This window comes from Trachurus japonicus, chromosome 22 (genome assembly GCF_045865225.1).
Source record: "Trachurus japonicus isolate A0001 chromosome 22, Traja_1.0".
Classification (NCBI taxonomy): domain Eukaryota; kingdom Metazoa; phylum Chordata; class Actinopteri; order Carangiformes; family Carangidae; genus Trachurus; species Trachurus japonicus.
Genome location: NC_140928.1, coordinates 8,419,411 through 8,439,427, shown reverse-complemented (window position 1 = coordinate 8,439,427; position 20,017 = coordinate 8,419,411). Strand labels below are relative to the sequence as shown.

Below are 20,017 nucleotides of genomic sequence, written 5' to 3'. Positions count from 1 at the left end.
CTAGCACAACTTTACAAAACTGGTTTACATGTCCTTCAGATGTTTTTACATCGGTGGAAACCAGTATCTTTCATTAGAGTATGATCTAAGATAAAGCACTTCTTGTCATTGGATGGAATATCTTCTGATAAAGAAAACTCGGACATGTGAAGTGGCTGATAATGACTATACAACATAGTATTACTACACAGGAGGCCGGGGTGAGCAGGAAGAACACGCACTTAGAGCAGAACTCAGTTGGAAGTGATTTTCTTGGGTCTACAACTGCTTTTTATCTGCAGCAGCTCATTAGAATTAAACATTTATTTCATTTTTATAACTAATCAGTAATGGTTTTGACTAAAAATGTCAGAGAGCAGCAATTTAAATTTGTGAAGCATATTCATTGATAAATGCCTCATTATGCGTTTAGAGCTCTGACTGCGAGCCGCTATCAGCTACTAGAACTGCTGTCATTTAATTATGTCATTTCAACACATATTTTTAGATATACAGTAAATGACTGGAGCTTTTTGACGGCATCGCATGAACTTTATCAGAGGATGTAATTTCCCAATTGTTTTATCTACAGCTCCATGGCAACCACGGAGCTGCTGGTGAAGACCTTGTGATGCATAGAAAATAAAAATGGAGTTAATGTCGCAAAGAGGAACCAAGAGTCTTAGGCTATGTCCGAAATCACTCACTCGCTCCCTACTCACTCTATAGTGAATTCAATATAGTGAACTCACTGGTCAAATGAAAAACACTTTCAGACACTACTCCGCTGCACAGTTAATTACGTATTATGTCGCGTAATTGAAACGTTCCGACCGCAATGCATGATGGGATATCTTGCTTTGGTTAGTGACCATCAGATGTTCACTACATTTCGCGGTGAATTGTGGGATACATTGAGTGCACTATATAGTGAACATTAATAATCACTAAACATTCGGACACCACTGGTGTGGTCACTATATAGTGAGTAGGGGGTGATTTCGGACACTTAGCCTTAGTGTCATTTTCTTATAAGGTGTAGCCTAATTAATAAAGGGTTGCCCTGGTGATCCCTTCTGACCCTGCGAAGGATCCATGGATGGATGGATGAAATACAGTTAACTTCTAATAGAGCTCTTCTTCATAAAGCAGACAGTTATTTATCAGGATGTTTTAACAACCTGACACAGTCTGAAAAGCTCCTCTTATGACCGTCTTACGTTTGATCTCTGAAGCGTAAATAAATGATTTAAAACAAATAGACAGCCCTCTAAACCTCTTATAAAACAAACGCCTTTAGAAAGTGGTACCACGGTAGCTAAAATGCTAACAGGTAGCCACACGAGCCAGTTAACGCCACAAAAGCCAAACGCCACCTGCTTGAGCCAGTGTGGACGTTGGTCCTGATGGCCGGCTGCACTAACTGGCTGGCCAGCCTTCCATTAGCATTCCCATCACCATTGTAATTCGCCAACGGGGGCCAAATACGAAAGGCGACAGAGGGAAGAGTGCGCTAGCATGGTTTGATAAACAAACGTTAATCTCCTTAGTGCTGCTTGAGGCTCCGTGGCAGGTTTGCACACACACACACACACATACATACACACATACATACACACACACACACACACACACAGCAAAGACTGCCTGGCTCGCTGGGCTGTGCTGTGCTGTACTGGGCTGTGTGGACCCAGCCACCCTCTTCACATGAGGAAAGAAAAAATTCTCTCTCCATTTCACCGCCTCTCATGTTTACAACAGTAATCCATTCAGTGACGTCTGTACAGGGGTGCCCAACTGTGCGTGATCCTCCTTATACCCACCCCTCCCTCCCTTCTCACACCCCGTCCAGAAGCGACGACGCTCTCTAAGCCGGCTCTTTCGGGTGGATACTTAAAGATTTGCTTGGCATCAAACATAAAAATTCCCCATTTGGAGAGTGTTTATTCAGAGGGGGCGAAGAGACTCACGCTTTTGTGGGTTGAAGTTAATACTCTTGAACCTGTAGCTGTAGCTGTAGCTTCGTTGCGTTTCCGTATTCATACCTTTCGGGTGCTTTTGAAGGATGCGCTGGGAGAGCAGATTCTCTGTGTGTGTGTAATGGTTGACAGGCTGGAACAGCTGTTCTAGTTTAAGGGAGTACAGTGTTGCCTGTAGTTGTTTTGTTTTCTCCGTCTTATCCCCCTCCTCTCCAGGGGAACTTGATTTAGCAAATCCCAAACCGTTCATTGTGATATCTCTCTCTCAGCTGCAGCCACTTACCTCCCTTTCCTTCTTTCGATGTGTCTTAAAGGAACGTGGAGGATGTTCGTGCTAAAAAGTAGAGGTGAAGTACCCTGCTCTTTTTTTTTTTTTCCACTGTTCTTTTCCCAGTCAGGGCTGTTGAGCCGGCGCCGTGGGCAGTAGGGTAAAGAAGCAGATCCCCTGCTGAGTGTGCGAGCTGCCAGACAATCCCAAAGTCCTTCACCCCTGCCGGCTCCTCATCTCCAGCATTTCAAATGAAGCTGCTTTGGATTCCGAGTGTCTCCGAACCTTTTTAATGTCATTTTTCAAAAGTAATAAATCTGCCGTGACTTATTTTGTGTCACCGTCTCTTTTTAGTTGAGTCTTCTAAAGTACAATCATTGATATGGCAACAGTATCCATTGTCTTGTCTCCCCGCCCTGTACTATAACATCCTCTCGTTCTGCATGGCCTTGTAGTAGTGCTCCTGCTCGGCGTGGCTGCGGGCGGAGACTGACGGCCGGCGAGGCAGCGTGGAGGAGCGGGACAGCGCCTGGCTGTGGCCGTCCATCAGTAAATCGGGGTGGGGAGGAGGGGGAAGCATGCTGGAGAGGGACGGGTGAGGAGGCGGCGGCATGGAGGAGGACGGGTGAGGAGGTGGGGGCATTTGACAGCTGGATGGGTGAGGAGGTGGGGGCAGAGGGGAGGAAGACGGGTGAGGGGGTAAGGGCATATGGGAAGAAGATGAGTGAGGAGGTGGCGGGGGCATGTGGGAGGACGACGAATGAGGAGGCGGCGGGGGCATGTGACAGGATGACGGGAGGGGCGGTGGGGACATCTGAGAGGATGGGTGAGGAGGCGGGGGCATGTGAGAGGAGGAAGGGTGAGGAGGAGGAGGAGGGGGCATAGGAGAGGAGCTGTGGTGTGGATGTGGAAGGGGAGGCAGCGGGGAAGGACAGGAGGAGTGAGGCGGCGGCGGCGGGAGAGGGGAAGATGACAGCTGAGGTGGAGGAGGGAGAGGGGAGGAGGAGGTGGGGAGAGGAGGGGGAGGCAGGTCCGGTCCCTCGGCGCTCCCGCTGGCCGAGGAGGAGCACAGCGAGTCCGATTTCACCGGGAGCGTCCGGTAATCCCGGTAGTGGCTGCTGACGTTGTCCTGCCGCTGCAGCGCCGTGCGGTGCTTGTCCCCGGCCGTGTCGGCGGCGGTGGCCATCATGTTCCCGCTGATGGTGTTCCTCCACTCCCACGGTTTGCCGTTGCTGGCCGACACGCGCACCACCGGGTGGTGAGGAGCGTGAGCGTCGATCGTCACGATGCTGCCGCTTCCGGCGATGCTCCCGGGGTTGCTCCCGGTGCAGCTGTCCCGATCGGACGGGATGCGGTAGTAAGGAGACTCGGAGCAGTTGGACCCACCGCCAGAGGAGGAGCCGCCCTCTGAGGTCTTAGTGGACGAGGTGATTGGCCCGTGACCCTGCTGCTTTGACATGGCTATCACCTGCAGCACAGAAAAAACAAATCTCATGTAGGGATGTCACGATTATACATTTTCTTGACACGATTATTGTCAGAGAAATAATCACTGTACTACGATTATCACTATTAATATGCTTTAATTAATTTCACAACACTATGAATGTGTAAAATCAAATACAGTCAAAATATTACTACGTTTACACAAAATATTTCAAGTAACTGTTAATAAAGTGTTTGAAATATTCAGGTCATAAATTGTCATAGTTTTTTGTTTAAATTACAAATGACACGCTAACATTTAAATTCCTACCAAATCAATGTTACGTTAGGTAAATGGACCAGTATCTGTGCATTAACCTTTATTTAGGGTTAGGGTTAACTGCCGATATGGTTCCAACATCATCTTTTTTGGAAAGTGACGGTATTTAGGAATCCTTACGATCAATTGATTGTGGCGCTTAAAGCAGATATCATCGGCACGGCCGTTTCGGCTAATGTTGTGTTCAAGGCAGGCTTTTGAAACCGTAAGTTACAGCTTCAAGTCACAACTACGACTTGGTAGCGTTCCAGGTAACCCGTAGCTCGTGTTTTTACCGTCCTGTTGTCTGTGAAAGTTCCCTATAACGGCCACTCGTAACTTCCGACCCGTGAACTCGTACCAGATCGAACTGGTATGACTTCACAGGAAGGAAAAACACAAAGTACGAGTTTCCTTGAACGCACCATGAGTTAGCAGCCCCCGCCCTTGTCAGGCATCAATTGGTCCTCGTGCTACGTCACCACATTCACGCGCATCCCTTGGCTGCACACACAGCCCTTCATGCCGTTCTCTCCCCTCATTGGATAACACTTGTATCCCACAAGGAAAATTTTCTCCTCGGGTTACAGCAGAGCAGAGTGACGGAGAGACTCGTGTTTAGGCTGAAATACTTCATGTAAGTGATTGCTGACGGAAAATAGGACTATTTAGGACTTATATTAACAAAAACATTCCACTGATATCTGCTTTAATACCGCGATTAATTGTGAAAACAAGTAATAGTGACATCCATACTCATCAGTATTCAAACAGCAAGGTAGCTGTTATAGAAATCTGCTCATTTTATTGCAAACCTGCCATGTGCAGAGACTTTTATTACAGTTAACGCTGTAAAGTGTATTAGTAACATATTTAATGTCCCTGAAGGACATTTCAATAAGGTTTAACAGCAAACTATAATTAGTGTTTGAACCCTTGTCAGAGGGAAAGTAATCAGTGGAATTGCCTCCGCCCATGCTGTTCTGTTTCGACTTTACCAACAAAATAAATCAGCTCTGTTGCGCAGTGTGACAGATGTTAAATGTCAGACCTGGCCGCATGCCGGTTGAAATTAAAGTAAGAAACACAACTGATCAAAATAAAGTAGTTAGAATGATTTGAAAAGCACTCATTTCACAATCTCCACCTCACCTGAGTGACTCTTTGTTGGCTTGGCGGCTGGTTGGGCTGCGTGTTGGGCAGCGTGTTGGGCACGCGGGGAGTCGACACGGCGATGGGCCCCGGTCCCGGCTCCTTCACGCTCCCTCCCTCGGTGAGTGACAGCCACTTGGCACGGGTCTTAGCGCTCTTGGGGGAGACGGGCGGAGGCCGAGACGCCTCCTCGGGGATGTGAACCAGCGGGGGTGCCACCACCATCCTGGCTCCGGTCGGCGTGGCGATGCCCTTGTTGGCTTGCACCGTGGGATACAGAGATGACGGCATCCCCTGCTCCCCTCCCTCTCCTGCTGTTGCTCCTCCGCCTCCTCCTCCGCCGTCGTCGCTTCCATCTCTCCCATCTGTCCCCTCGTCCTCGTCTCGTGAGCTCTGGCTGCGGAGCTCCAGCGAGCGCTGCTTCCACTCCGACACCAGCTGTCGGGACCTCTGGGGGTCAAAGGGCACGTGGAAGGTCATGTGGCGCTGCGTGGAAACCGGCTCCTCCGAGGGCGAGATGGGGCTGTTGCCATTTGCGACTCGGGGCAAAGTGTTGCTGAAGGTTACCATGGTTTCTTTGCCCATGGGACCCCGGGTCGCCAGGAGCTCCACATCGGCGCTCGCTCGCTTAAGAGAAGCCAGGGACGCCTTCTCCCTCCTCACCTTGCTCCTGGCCCCCGATCCCAGCCCCACCCCCAGCTCCTCTCTGCTCTCAGACACCCTGGGAGTCTTCCTGTACAGGGAGTCATGACTCCGCTGGCTCAGCACCCGCAGCCCGTCCTTCTGCTGGGCCGAAGCAAGTCTGTGTAAGGACGGAGCATCTTCCTCTGATGATTTGAAATTTCCTACTGCATACACAGCCTGATGGAGGACAGAGGGATACAGGGAGAGAGGGGGGGGGGGGAGAAATGAATAAGGAGATAGAAGAACCCAGTATGTTAAATAAAGACTGAAGCGTGAAAATGTATTTTCTTTAATCTTTGGGAGGGGAAAAAAAATTGATATTCCTATTAGTGGGGAGCAAGTGCATGAATAGGCATCTCTCCTTCCGCCTGTTTAGTCTGAGGTCAGCATGTATCAACCCCCTCCCTCCCTCCTCCCTAAGAATTCATCCTTTAATGACAGGAAGAAACGCTCCCGCTCTTAAAAAGTGAAAGACGAGAAAGGAAGACTGAGAGGGGGAGGAGGGAAGCGTGGAAAATGGCAACGACAAGTTTTCTTAAAACGTAGTGTGAAATTGTTCCAGAGAATTCTTATCGGATTATTCATTCTCTCCCTCTTCCCTCCTTAATAGAAAAGGCTATATATAGCCTGCCAGAAAAAAAAAACTGCTGGGAGAGAGAAGTATGGAAGCCGCACGGTGAGGAGAGGTGATGAAAATAAAGCATCATTTGTTAGCACTTGCTGTGATAGTGTGTTAGAATAATATAATGGGACAATTCAAGCCTGGCAAACACAACTAAACCTATTTTTTTTAGTAAGAAATGTCTTTTTATGTGTATTCTTTCATTTGCACCATGCTTCATGCTGACTATTAACTGCTGCCTCGGGACAAAACAAATCCTTAAATGCATGCAAACATATGCTGGCACTCATTTACCAAACTAAACCCTGAAATAGGACATCCGTTACAGGAGGATTTCGTCTTTCAGCGAGTTACACCACCATGAAAAAGGGGTAATTATCATGAAAACGTCAAATAAATAAAAGCCTTGTAATACATTTTGCAGATTTTAGCATAGAACTTGACAAGTGTGATGATTATTGTGTTGTGCTCGTCACACACGCTCTGATGCTCGTTGTTTAACTGACCAGGTAGACTCCGATGCCGGCTCCGATCAGGTATCCAACATAGACGTCTATGGGGTGGCTGCGGTGCTGAGTTATCTGTGTCAGGCCGGCGAGGCCCGCCGCCATGCAGAAAGCAAACACCAGGAGCGGCTTCAGCAGTTTGGTCGTGCTGCTGATGCTGGCATTAAAATACATCTGCAGAGACACACATAGACAAAAAATGAGCAAAAGACAGTTCAGACATATGGAGACTGGATTGTTAGATTTGGAGGCATTATGACACCACAGCATAATGCACAAAAACAATTACAGTTTGGAGGGGTTGATGAAATAAATCTTAAATCCCATCCCATGCATCTTTACATGGATTTTGTCATTAAATTAATTGTTTGACATTTTCAGTAATATGCTTCGATGAGAACATCAGCACCACTCTCATATCCAGCCGGCTTAGTAGTATAAAGGCTGAAAGCAGAAGGAAACATCCAGCCTGCATTATTAAGAAGCAAATTCATGTTCTATCTCAATAGTTTTCTTGAACTCTGATCAAAGACTGCTGTGTGAAAAATGACCAGTTGTGGTCTTGTGGAGCAGGACTATTAGGCTATTTATCTATTTATTGTGTGGTTTTCTCTTAATTTCTGGAAACCTCTCAGTAGTTTACAGGTAGTCGAGGTGCTCTGTCCAGACATAACATGTGATATAGAGAGATTAAGAAATGCTGGGGCCTTTGAACAGAGCCAGACTAGCTGTTCCCCCTTTGTTCAAATCTTTATGCTAAGCTGGTTACTGGCTTTCCCCTCATATTTAAGATAATGTAACCCTTAAGAAAGAGGAATTCTCCTCTTGTGACAAGTAAAATGAAGAGATATTTTTTATTGTTAGATAAAATTTCAGAATGAAAATGATACCAAAAAGCTGTCAGCTTCCTTTGAGGTTAACTAGGTCATTAAAATGAATATGATTTGACAGTGAAAGAGAATGGAGAGAGTTAGAGGGAGAGGAGGGAGAATCAGACGTGGAAAGAATATATTTACAGTTGCATTCCTATTCTCTGCATGCACTCCATGTTTTGAATATATAAAGTGGAGGACAGCTGAGTGACAGAAAAGCAGCTTTTGCAAAAAATATCCATCCTAACAAGCTTGTCCATCTAGTTCTGAGCATAAAAATCCTTCAAGCAAGAGGGAGAGAGAGAGAAAAAATCTGTCAGCACTGTGACATTTCCGTTATTTTTTAATGCAATTCAATTTTTTGTCAACACCTCTTGGATTAAGTGTCTGCTCTGTGAAGTGATCTGCTTTATCTGCTTAGTTTCAGCAAATTTGTGAGAAGGAAACAAGAGCATGTGCTTCACTTCATTGTAACGTTCGACAAAGGGGTTTTGAGGCTGAATACAATGAATAAATGTCTCGGTGTGGCGGTCGGATGGCAGTAAAGAACAACACAGATGAAAAAGAAAATGTTCTGACATCACTGCGTCTGATCACACAACATTTTTTAATTGTAGCAGCACAAACAGCTGCTTTCCTGATCCTCTCCTGCCTTTTCTCTCTGATCAGAAATCTGCCTAGTGAGCTTTAATGAGCACACACTGAGCTCAGTGAGGCAGCAGTGATATGGCCAGTAGCTCACTAAAGCCGTTGGTGGAGGAGGGAGTGTGTCTGTTTCTGTCTGTGTGTGTGTGTGTGTGTGTGTGTGGGAGGGTGTTACCTCCTGGAAAAAAATGACAGAGCTACTTTGCCATACAGTTCACATAGTGCTGCTCTCAGCACCGGACTGCGGAATAGCGAAAAAAGAAAAGAAAGAAGCTGCCCACTAGGATGTCACAACGAACACTGAGGTCTGACCTCAAGACATGGTGGTTCATGTTATGTTTTTTAATGGGAGATTTAGATGGAGGCTGTTTGGCCTGAGGACAGTTTGCAATCCAGAAATCACTCAGTAAGTAAACATGGTAATGCAATTGTGAGTTGAGTATGAAGTGACATTGATTTCAGCGAACAATCCCCTATGCAGGAATCTAATTTTATGTTGCCTGCAGCAATTTAAGTTAACAATATAGAGAAAAGCAACTGCATAGATAAAGATAATGTAACAGAATTTCCTCCACAGAAACTCCACGAAAGAAGCGCCCAGTAAACCACAAACATGTTCACAAACACATAAGCATCATGCAAATACATTAAGTTACACAAGGAAGTGCTTACGGAGATATAGACAGCAGCGAAGCCGGAGAGTGTTGCATGCTGGGATGGAAATGTTTTCCTAAGGGGAGAAAGCAGGAGAGGTAAGGTTAGGTATGAAAGAGTGAAGGCAGGAAGAGAAACAGATCCATATTTTAATGACATAAAAGCTGCTCGAATTTAGAATAAAACTGTCATTGTTTCCCTTGTTGTTTGCGGTGTCAGGTTTGTGTTTGACATTGAAACCTGTCTGCCTGTGTTTGTCAAACTGAGCGTGCATCCTTGGATGTGAGCATTAAATAAACACAACCAGACTACCGCGGGGCATTAGCGGGAACATTAGGGGAGAACAAATGAGTGGTTTGAGGTCAAAGCCACTAATTTAGAGTTGAGAAAATCTCATTTAATTTGCCACTGTGTGAGGGTGTTTCCTGGTGTCTCAACACCACTGTGTTTACACTGGGCTCACACATTGGCTAAAACTGTCTTGAGGGTGCTAATGTGTTGGTTAGCTGAGCTTTCATGCTTTAAATTTAAGTTTTTTAATCTTAAAAAGTGTCCATGAATAGTTTTTCAAAGGTCATATTGAGGATTAGGCCTGAAGTGTAATCTTAAAATGAATGTCGGGTTGTTTTTAGAAATAACAAAACTTAGAATTAGCTCCTTTACACCAACAATTAACATAAACTTGTAATTTTAGCCTCGGCTGTGATTATTAAAACAATAGTTCAACATTTTTGGGAATTTGTGTTTTTAGCTGAGAGTTAGATGAGAGGATTAATACCACTCGTCATTAGATAGCTTCAAAACTACAGCTAGCAACTCATTAGCTTATTTTTGCCTAGTACAAGAATGCCAACTGCTAGCATGCTCTGTCTGCTTAAAGGCATTTTAACAAAAATGTACTCAATTTTAAAGCCTACAGAAACGGATGTATAGAAAACAACATTTTGTGGTTTAGACTATTTCTTTTCATTTTCTAGCTACTGCATCTAACCAAGAAAATGTCTGACTCATAACCTCTTATTTGGTTACATCATGTTACCATGTAGGTTTCTGTACAAATTAAATTAACCAAATAAAATGTAGCCTTATGTTGAAGAGCCAGAAACCAGAGGACAAGTTATCTAAAATGTTACTATAAATACCTTTAAGGTTAAGAGTTCAGAGAATCTTTTTCAACGAGGGAGTTCATTCATGAGTATAGAAGCAGAAACCTCTGCATTTGTAGGATTATCCCTGTATCGGCTATATTTAGCTGTAATCTTTTCTGTCTGTTTGCACTTTATTATGCCTGTCTAATACCCAATATGCTGGAGTTTGTTTGTTTGTTTGTGCGTCTGACCTGTCTGTGTGCTGTGCTTAACAAGCAAAACTTTGGTGAGCGAGACGCTGCAGCCGGGCACAATGAGAATTTGTAACAGCATTGTTGTACAAATAAACACTTAGCCTAACTTTCCCTCAGAAGCATTTCATTAATAAGCAAGTATTGCATTATTTTAAAGACCCAACAGTTACAACAACATTTTCATTCCTCAGCTCTTTAAATCTTCTGTAATCCTATTCAAATGCAAATTAGATTTGATGGCTCCTTGCCTTGTCGTTTGCATTTACTCCTGCAACATAGTGATGTGCAGCTTTATGGTGTACACTGTACAACCTCTGTAAATCCTTTCATAGTCGTGATGCAATGTGTTCTCCATTTCTCATAAAGCATACAGTGTATTTGTATGAGCAGACATCAACTGCAGGCGTATAGGCTTGTAAATGGGTCTGTGCATCAGCTAGTGAACTGAGCTCCTAAATATAGCTTATCAGATAGCACCAGGGAAGCTAACTAGAGAAGTACAGTTAAGAGGCTGCATTTAAAAACTGATAATTAATTGTAATGAATTATGCATCTTCATATGTTTTCTCTATCACAATGCATATATTAGTTCAGGCAGATGGAGACGTTCTGTATGTCCATATGTGAGTGTGCTCCTCTTCGTCTATAAGTGCACGACATACCTAGCTGACATGATGGCATACTGGTCTTTCCCCATGCAGATGTCCTGCATGATGTAGGCGTTGTTGTCACATGACACTCCCGGAGCCGTGTAATTGGGCTGACAGACGGTGAGGAAGAAAGGGGTGTGGTAACCTGTAGCCAACTGGATGACATCTGTCACCACGGCTGTTGCCAAGAGACCGAATACATGAACACCTGGGAAAGAGAGAGAGAGAGAGAAGGGTGGTGAGGCAGACTCTGTAAAAAAAAAAAAAAAGTACTAAAAGCCCCTGGTGGCTTCCTCACTTTAAGCCGCTCATGTCTGAACACCGGCATCTGACAACCTGAAGTGACACCATGAGCCTTTTGGTTTGTAACATGACAGAGTTTCTCTACAGACAGTGAAATTTGGCAAGGTGAATTAATTACTCCTTTTCACTTCAAAGCTGAAAGTCTGCCCCGAGATACATCCCGTGAGGAATTATATCATGCTTATTTCATTTTACGTCACCCTTCATTTAATGCATGTAATTAGCTCATTTCCCCTCCTCTAAAAAGTGGAATATAGGTTGGGGGGCACAGCTGATAAGTGCAATAATTTGTCTGAGCCAAAACTGATTCCTATCTTAAAAACAACTTTTTATCCCTAACTATTAATAGAAGATGGTTCTTTACAATCTTAATGCTGTTAGTTCGCGAAGACTAAATTATATCTGGGTGCTCTTCCACATTCTTACTTTGAAGTCCTTGTGTATAATTTATTTGAGCTATGTGGATAGTTGAAAGAATGAACAAGAGTAGACCTGAAACATAATACTTGGCAAACCTATAAAACAAAAACATTACAATACTACATTTGAGACTCTTTAAACGCCTATTAACTTATATACACCCCATCAGGATTTACCTCTGAGGTGTTTGTTTTGGATAATGTGATATAAATTGAATTGAATAAGCATCTGTGGGGAAACTAATTCTATGATGTGGTTAATGAGACCCTTTCTAAAGTTATGACACAATTTGGCGAGGTTTTTTTGAACAAACCCCGTTCGCCAGCTGTTTGGTGCTGCCTGTGCAATATTCTGTGACCGCAACCCCCGTCCCCTTGGAAAAACAAAAGTTGTACATACCGACGAAGCGCACAGTCCTGCGTAGGAAGGAATTGAAGCTGCAGCCTCCAGCGTTGATGCTGCTTTCCGACTTGGGGCAACTCTTCAGCTTGGATTGCATACAGTACATCAGTCCCTCCCCCATCATTATCTGTAGACGGAGCACGAGAAATAAAGGTTAAAGGTAAGAAAAAGATGCAGGAATAAAGTGGAGGGATCATTTCTGAATACCCTGTTGGTGATGTTGCATACTCTTTTTTCTATACATTTTCCTTATCAAAGGGAAATTAGATGAAAAAGGGTAGAAGTAGAAGTGCTACATACATCTGTCTGTGTCTGTGATGCTGATCTACAGTGAGCGAGGGCCATGGTGAGAGAATGGAAGGTGCTATCGAATAGTGATCACTTCCAATCAGAGTGATAGATGAGGGTTAGAGAGAAGTGCTCGTTTCCATGCTGCTGATGGATTAGTGAGACAGTGCGTGTGTGTGTTTGTGTGTATTGACAAGAGGAGGAGGGGGAGGCCTGGATGTGTTTGATGGTGTGTATTGGAATGTCAGGTGTGTATTTATCAATGTGTCCATTGATTCTACATTTCTGAGGAGAGATTGAATTTGCTTTGTGAGCATTCAAGAAGCTGCAGGTTTACTATTTGTGCATGTTCACAAGTGTTTCTGTGTGATTTATGTGTGTAGTACTCACACCCTGCACCACCCCCCCACTAAAACCCCAGACACACATTAGACCACTGATCCTGCGTGATAAGATTTTATCTCAGTAACTCCAGTATGAGAAGATTTTGCTGGGGTAAACCTATTCAACATTTTTTTTCCATGAACGATGGATCAGATGCTGCTCAGTGACAAATCCACTGGGAATTATTACTCAACGAGCTTTTTAGCTTTGCGTAGCTTATCGTTTTGCTGGTGCAGCCTCAAAATTCAACTCTCACGACTCCATCTTGGTGCAGTGGTATTTGTTTCCAGGGTTAAAGATCTGATCAGCCCTTTAATGTTCATATCCGCCCAGTACCAAATGGCAATGCTAGCGGCTCATTAGTGAAGGAAGTCAAACACCTAGCAAACTGAAGTCATCTTTCTCAGGAGTTGTTGGAGATCAAAACAGAGTGAATATGAAAACAGAAAAGCACAGAGTATTAGGCGCCATCTGGTAATGTGACTCCAAATGAATGCTAATATTCCTCTATACGTGCCAGATGTGTAAACAGACGCTAACTTTTTTAGCTAAAATAACTTTTCTTAAGCAATTTGGAAGGGATGTGTTTTTCTTTTACCCAAAATGACCCAATGGCTGTCACTAGATCGTCCTTCTCATGGTGTTCAGATAACATCAAGGCTTTTTATTTCTTTATGTGTCTCTTTGTTGTTCACTTAGCTTCTCTAAGCTTGCTGGGTATCAAGGGGTTTTATGAATATATGCATTTTCCAGTGAGTACACGTTTTCTGACTAAATATCTCCACCGCTAGACGCTGGGATTACTGTTTTCTGTACACTTAGGCCTATTTCCATCTGGAAGAGGGCTGGTTTTTATGTTAAAGTACAGCAATTACAAGTCATTGTACCGTTGCAGCCGTCATATTTGCACTGCTATAGAAATCTCTGACCTGAAGTCAACTAGTCACACCTCTGAACATCCAAAGTGCATTCAGAGACCTGTGGGCGATCATTTGGGTAACAACCTTTGGATAACTCTCAAAAAAAATATCCATACAGTCAAAAAAAATCTTTTCCCTCACATCACTTCGATCCCCTTCAACAACCCTCACGTGCGTGTGATGAACTTACGGATGCAGCAGGACCGGCGAAGGCCAAACTCAAAAGCATCAAGAGCGGGATGAGCTCATCGCCCGTCTCTACGTAGGGCATGGAGAGGTCGCGGTCATGGCAACGGAAGCCCACCATTGCCGGGGACAGCACATCTGTCAGCTCCAGGAAGTACAGGGACACCAAAGAGGATAGGACGATGGGGAGCTGCACAGCCAAGTGTACACACATACACACACACAGAAACACACACATGCCCGACACAAGGACAAGGACGAAGCAGAGTGACTAGCATTTAATATTGGCTTGGAAAGAGGTGATTCATCCAGTGTTTTATCTCAGCCTATACTAATACACACTCTCACAGGTAATAAGCAAAGTGATGACACCTTAATATTTGCTTAGAAAAAAATATTAAACTCCAAGCCCTCAAAAGAGGTTGGTGCATCCAGATGCAATCAACACAAAGCACTCACTCTGGTTATGAGTCTATAAAACGAGTCATTCGCCCAGTGATTCAGTAAATACAGTGAGTCATGTTGACCAAGCAGTGTTATCTAGAAGAGGTCATTTCATCAATACATCCAATCTACACACACCTCTACAAAATAAAAGCATGGCAGCAGCGTCATGCTGTCTTTTGGCGGTTTCTTCTTGGCTTTGTTTTTGGGGGATGTCATCTTGGGGTGGGACCAGTCACAGCCTGTTGGGAATAAGAGATTGTACAGGGATGTCAGAGGAACTTCAAAGCACTTCCATAGATTGTAAAAAAAAAATCTAAGCATCAAAAAGATGTTCAAACTTCTGGCAGGCCTGAACTTTTTGAAAAAAGAAAATGGGCTCAAAAAGTTTCCAAAGGCTGGTTAAAGCTGAAAGGTTTTTAAAATGAATTAGTTTGAATAATGAGACCTTGCCTTAATAATCACATTAAAATGTATTATGAGCAATTTTGTTGTAGGGTTGCTTGGTAATGAGGTGCATTATTAGTTCTAGCAAAACCAAACATCCAGACACCTTCAATGATTAGGCCCATAATTCCACACATAAACATTTAATAACCCCACTCTGTTTTCCTCACATGCACTCAAACACACACACGGTCTTATTAAGATGCGCCATGTTGGAACTTGGCGGTTACTGAAGGTCGAAGTGAAATCTACGAACACAAAGAGAATTTATTCTACTTTTTAAATAGGACACGTTCTCACTTCCACATCCCACACTCTCCCACGTACACGCATGCAGACGTCTGCTGCCATCAGTAACCTGTAGGCGATCAGAGGGCCTCGGAGGAGAGTGTAAGAGCCAAAGGGCCGCGAATGGAAAACCAAACAAAGTTAAATATTCACAGCTTCTCCCTACAGCTCCGTATTTCTCCCCATCTCTGTATCTGCCCTCCATCCACTTCCCTCCACAATCTCAATCTACCTCTCCCACCTCTCTGTGTCCCATTTTACTTATCGCCACCACCTTGCATGTATGGCTCCCTCGCTCTGTCCTCCTTATACGCCTTTCCCTCCCTTCTACCTTCATCGGTTATCTATCATTCCCTCATTCAACAAATATCCAACTAAGGTGTGTGATTTTTTTTTTTTTTAGGTGAGAAATCGACTTTAATAAAAAATTGCACTCTGCAGTATAATGGATTTTTTTTTGCCCCTAAGCCTCAGGGTGCTTAGTAAAACCTTCTCCACCTTGTGTCACAGTGTTGCTGATCCAACTGAAATGATTTACACTATTTTGAATTAGTTTCACTGGAGAGTTTTGGTCCCTGTGATTGCAACAAAAATGACATTTTCTACTTTGCAATTTCCTCCTTTTTTTGGCATGTAAATGACCACATTAAAGCAGATTGAATATGAACACAGGATCGGCTTATCTGAAGCTTCAATCCTGAAAAACTATCCTTCAAGAAACTCATATTGGCTGAAAGCTGTCTAGCCATCTCTACCTCTCACTGCCTGTCACCTTTCAGCGCTCTATGCTTCCATCTCTCTCTCTTTTCTTTTGGCTGAAGTTTTGTTTAGCTTTGCTTACTTCTGTCTCGCAGGCCCCTCTTTCTTGACATTTCTTCCCCTCTTCACCATTTTGGCTTCTTGCAGGCTATCTGTCAACAAATCCCTGTCTCTGCTTTTTTTCCAGTTTCGCCGCTTTCTTTACACCTCTTTACCTCTCACTCCCCTTTTCATCTCCAGCCTTCTACGTTCTGTCTCTGTCTGTCTCTCCTTCTCTCGGAGATAAGAGGGCCTGACCCCGCGGCGGTATAAGACATAGAGAATCAAAGACTTCTACGCTCTTTGCATGACCGCTAGAAATGGAGAGGAGAGGAGAAGGAACAGGAGGAAAACATGGATCACAACCATAAAGCGGAATGGTAGAAAAACGAAAAGCAGAAGAACATGGCTAAAGTGAGTGTGTATGTACTGTATGTGAATGTGTGGTGGTGGTGGGGTGTCTGTGTGTGGGGGTGGGTGAGGATCAGAAACAGGGAGGATATTGGGATGGATGGATTCCAGTGTGGTTGAAAGCAGCTTAGGAAGATGCTGGGTCCTGGGTCTCAGTGACCTACTCCAATCGGCATTTAAACCTCACCCCGACTGGCAACACATACAGTACACACACAGTACACACACACATACACACACAAACAAACAGAATGAGCCTCTTTAAGGAAGAAAGGGTGTTTCTGTTTATCTACCACACCAGCATTTGTCCTCTGGGGCACATCATGTGTGCGTGTATGTGTGTGTGTGACTGCAAACTGTTTGTAGTCTGAGCCGCTGTCTGCTTGTGCTTGCAAACACCAAAGAAGTATTTGCATGTCTGCATACTCCAAGCAGTTTGTGTATCTCATCTGTGTGTGTGTGTGTGTATGTGTGAATGATGTGGCTTGTATAGACTGCTGTGGACAGAAACAATCTGTCAGTCTGTCAAACAGCAGGGGAGATACAAGACTTGGTGACCACCGGTGCAGGGAGGAGGTGGAGGTGAGGATGTGAGACACCAGGATTACAACAAGAGCTGCACATCTTACAGCAGATGTAGCAGAAACACTTGAGCAGAGCAAAGCACGGAAACAATCAGACGATCAATCAATTGATCGACTGACAGAAAACAAATACAGTAGCTACTGTACGTTAATAATGCAAAAATGCTAAATATTTGCTCGTTTCAGCTGCTTTGAAAATGGAGATCGCTGCGTTTCTTTAATGGGAAACCTGATATCTTTGGGTTTTGGACTGATGTATTTTTTTGTATTTCAAAAACAACTGATTAACTTGATGGTAAATATTAGTTGCATCAGTGTGCTGATCAAATTTTAGACTTATATTTCTTTCTATAGTCTGTTTATTACAAATCAGACACAGTGTATACTGGTTTTAACATGTGTGGTTACTTGAATACATTTTTATACAAAAAGATCAAATTAAAAAACCCCACATAATGTTTTTGTCTACTCTGTATTGGCAAACAGTTCTGTACACCTTTTTAACCATATACACGATACTATAGTTTGGGCTTTTACCTACAGAGCCCTGAGATGGATCTCCCAGCAGACCATTGAATAAGCAGTAAAATCAGAATGCACAGTGAATAGAGGCTGCTGCTCTATTATGACCCCTGGTTCACAAACGTGAACTTGAAAATGAATTAATGAGGAGAGGATGGAGCGTAACAGAAGCTCATTTGTTTTCCATTCACCAAGTCTACTCATCCCTCCATCCTCCCAGAAAGTTACTGTGCTGCCTATTGAGAAAAAAAATTAAATAAAACACCCATAGAGCCATATAGTATATACACTGCAGGGCCCTCAGCAGCCACAGACACATACAGGGCCATATGTTCGACTTGAGGTGGAGGAGGGTGAAACAAATTTACTCCACTGTCCTCACAACCATAGATAGTTGCTTTAATTGCTGTTTTCTGGAGATCATCATCAATAGCAGGTTGTAGTTGCTTCTGTTTTTTTTGTTTTTTTAAAAAAATAAACCTTTGAATCTAAAGCCTACATAATGCACAGACTAGCCTATTGATAACATAGCTGTTACTCCATCACAAGCACAAATCAGCAGATTGCGTATGAGCTCATCAATTATGGAAACGTGAAAACCATGTGCTGGTTTCTTCTCCTCGCAGTGCCGGGAGGAACAGTGGGCTGCATGCTGGAGGGTGAGAGAGATGGAGAGAGAGTGGGAGAGGAAGAGAGAGAGAGCCGCGGTACCACCGGACAGCACTCACCTCTGTCCCGGGGGCTCCGCGAATTCACCGAGTCCCGTCGCCCCCTTCCCCCCCGGCGTGGTCGTGCGTGCTGCTCCAGTTTTGCGGTGCACCGTCCCCCTTTTCTTTTCTTTTTTTAATCCATCCCCGGCGTCTGGAAACCAAGTCACCCCGAAATCCAGCAAATGATTATTAAAAATAGAAAAAAAAAAGATAGATAGAAGAGGAAGAAGAAGCTCCCACCAGTTTAATTCAGGGAGCGCTCCGGTGCGAGAGTATTCTGGGATCACTGAGGGAGACTATGGGAGAAAGAGGTTGGATGGGAGTAAGTGGGGAGACCTACAGAGGAGGAGCAGGGATGGCGAGAGAGGAGAGAGAGAGAGGAGAGGGAGGAGGGTTGCTGATGGTGGCAAGTCCAATTTGCTGCACTTGCTCCTCTCCTTCCTATTTCCTGGCTCTGGTGAAAAGTGAGAGATTCACGTGCTGTCCACCCGGTTCCTCCCCTTCATCATCAGCAGCAGCACCTGCTGGTTTTTCCTATTCACTCCAGAATACGGAACAACGCGAGCTTCCTAAACAAACCCCCCAAAAAGAAAACCAGCTTATTTCCTATGCAAGGCATCCGATCCGTCACACGGTTTTCGGGTACGCAGTCAGCTTCACGGCGCGCACATACACACACAAAGGCGTGGGGGGTGGAGGAGGAGGGAGGAGGAGGAGGCTGGGGGGTGGTGGTGTGTGTGTGTGTGTGCGAGTGTGTGTGTGCGCTTATGGTGGGGGGAGGAGACAGTCTGGTCCACGCTTCTCCCTTCCCCTTCCTTTCCTTTCCCTGCTGAATTCCTGTTTCGGGGCGACCGCTGAGAGGCGACCAAGACAAAGGGGTACATTTTTTTTTTTTGGGATGTGTGTATTTGTGTGTGTGTGGAGTGAATGCAGCCTGCGCATGTGTGCGTAAAAGCGAGGAGGGGTGGGGGCGTCTTCGGAGATAACCTTTCATTTATGAGCAGGAGGCAAATCCAGTGTAATTATAACATTAAGCCCGCCGTCAGACACGCCTAAATACCATCAGCCTCGTTAGTTTGACCCCCGAACTTCCATCTTTCCAGGGATGTTGGCTCAGATGTTTCAGCCTTTGTTTACTCCCAGAAAGGGTGTGGCCGGCTGGGAGGGGAGGGGAGGGAGGCAAGGAGGCGTCTGACCACTGTGGTGATTTTTGGATTCTCCACGGAGGATCGGAGCTCCAGGACACGCACACACACACACACACACGCACGCATGATTATACGCCCCGCAGACACCACTCATCACAACTGACTCATCGCTGAGTGACACTGCGGCAATTAACATCAAAGGGTCGGGGTGTAAAGGTGCGCGCGTGTGTTGCTGTTGCCGTGGTTTCCGAAGATGCTCTCTGCAACAGATCCATATCTATCTTGAGCTCCCACAGTTATCAATTCTTAATGGAGTTGAGAACTAAACTTCAACAGCCACATGTTTCCCTCCGTTTTTCTTCTATATTGTCTATATTCTGTCATGTCAGACGCTGCTGGAAGTGATGGAGCTGTTGTTGTGACACATTCAGGGACACTCTCAGTCTGTAGGTTATCACCTGCGCCGAAAAAATTGAGCAGCAGCAAAAAGCAGGAAGTCGCCTGCTGACCAGATCCCATTTGTTTTTGTTTTTTTTACTCCCATTCAGATATTTGCTCGCAGGAGTTACCCCTCCCTACCCCCTCCTCCACCCATTCCTTCTCTCTCCATCTCTGTCATTTTGGCTCAGTGTTGTTGCCGAGCGCAGGATGAATGGGGGCGCCCC

General features: G+C 44.7%; 1 protein-coding gene across 2 annotated transcripts; it reads right to left on the bottom strand.

Moving 5' to 3' along the window:
* Positions 1-1,263: 1,263 nt before the first annotated feature.
* On the bottom strand, positions 1,264-18,726 carry LOC146963416 (phospholipid phosphatase-related protein type 3-like). Of its 2 annotated transcripts, none has more exons than XM_085767743.1 (9): positions 18,223-18,726; positions 14,583-14,689; positions 14,005-14,190; positions 12,220-12,349; positions 11,110-11,305; positions 9,124-9,181; positions 6,935-7,108; positions 5,123-5,983; positions 1,264-3,694 (listed from the first exon to the last, which is right to left on the bottom strand). In XM_085767743.1, the coding sequence occupies exons 2-9, from the start codon at positions 14,661-14,663 to the stop codon at positions 2,648-2,650; spliced, it is 2,733 nt and encodes a 910-aa protein (XP_085623869.1). In that variant the 5' UTR covers positions 14,664-14,689; positions 18,223-18,726; the 3' UTR covers positions 1,264-2,647. The 2 variants fall into 2 exon arrangements, with proteins under 2 accessions (XP_085623869.1, XP_085623868.1); XM_085767742.1 differs by having other exon boundaries at positions 14,583-14,686.
* Positions 18,727-20,017: the final 1,291 nt, after the last annotated feature.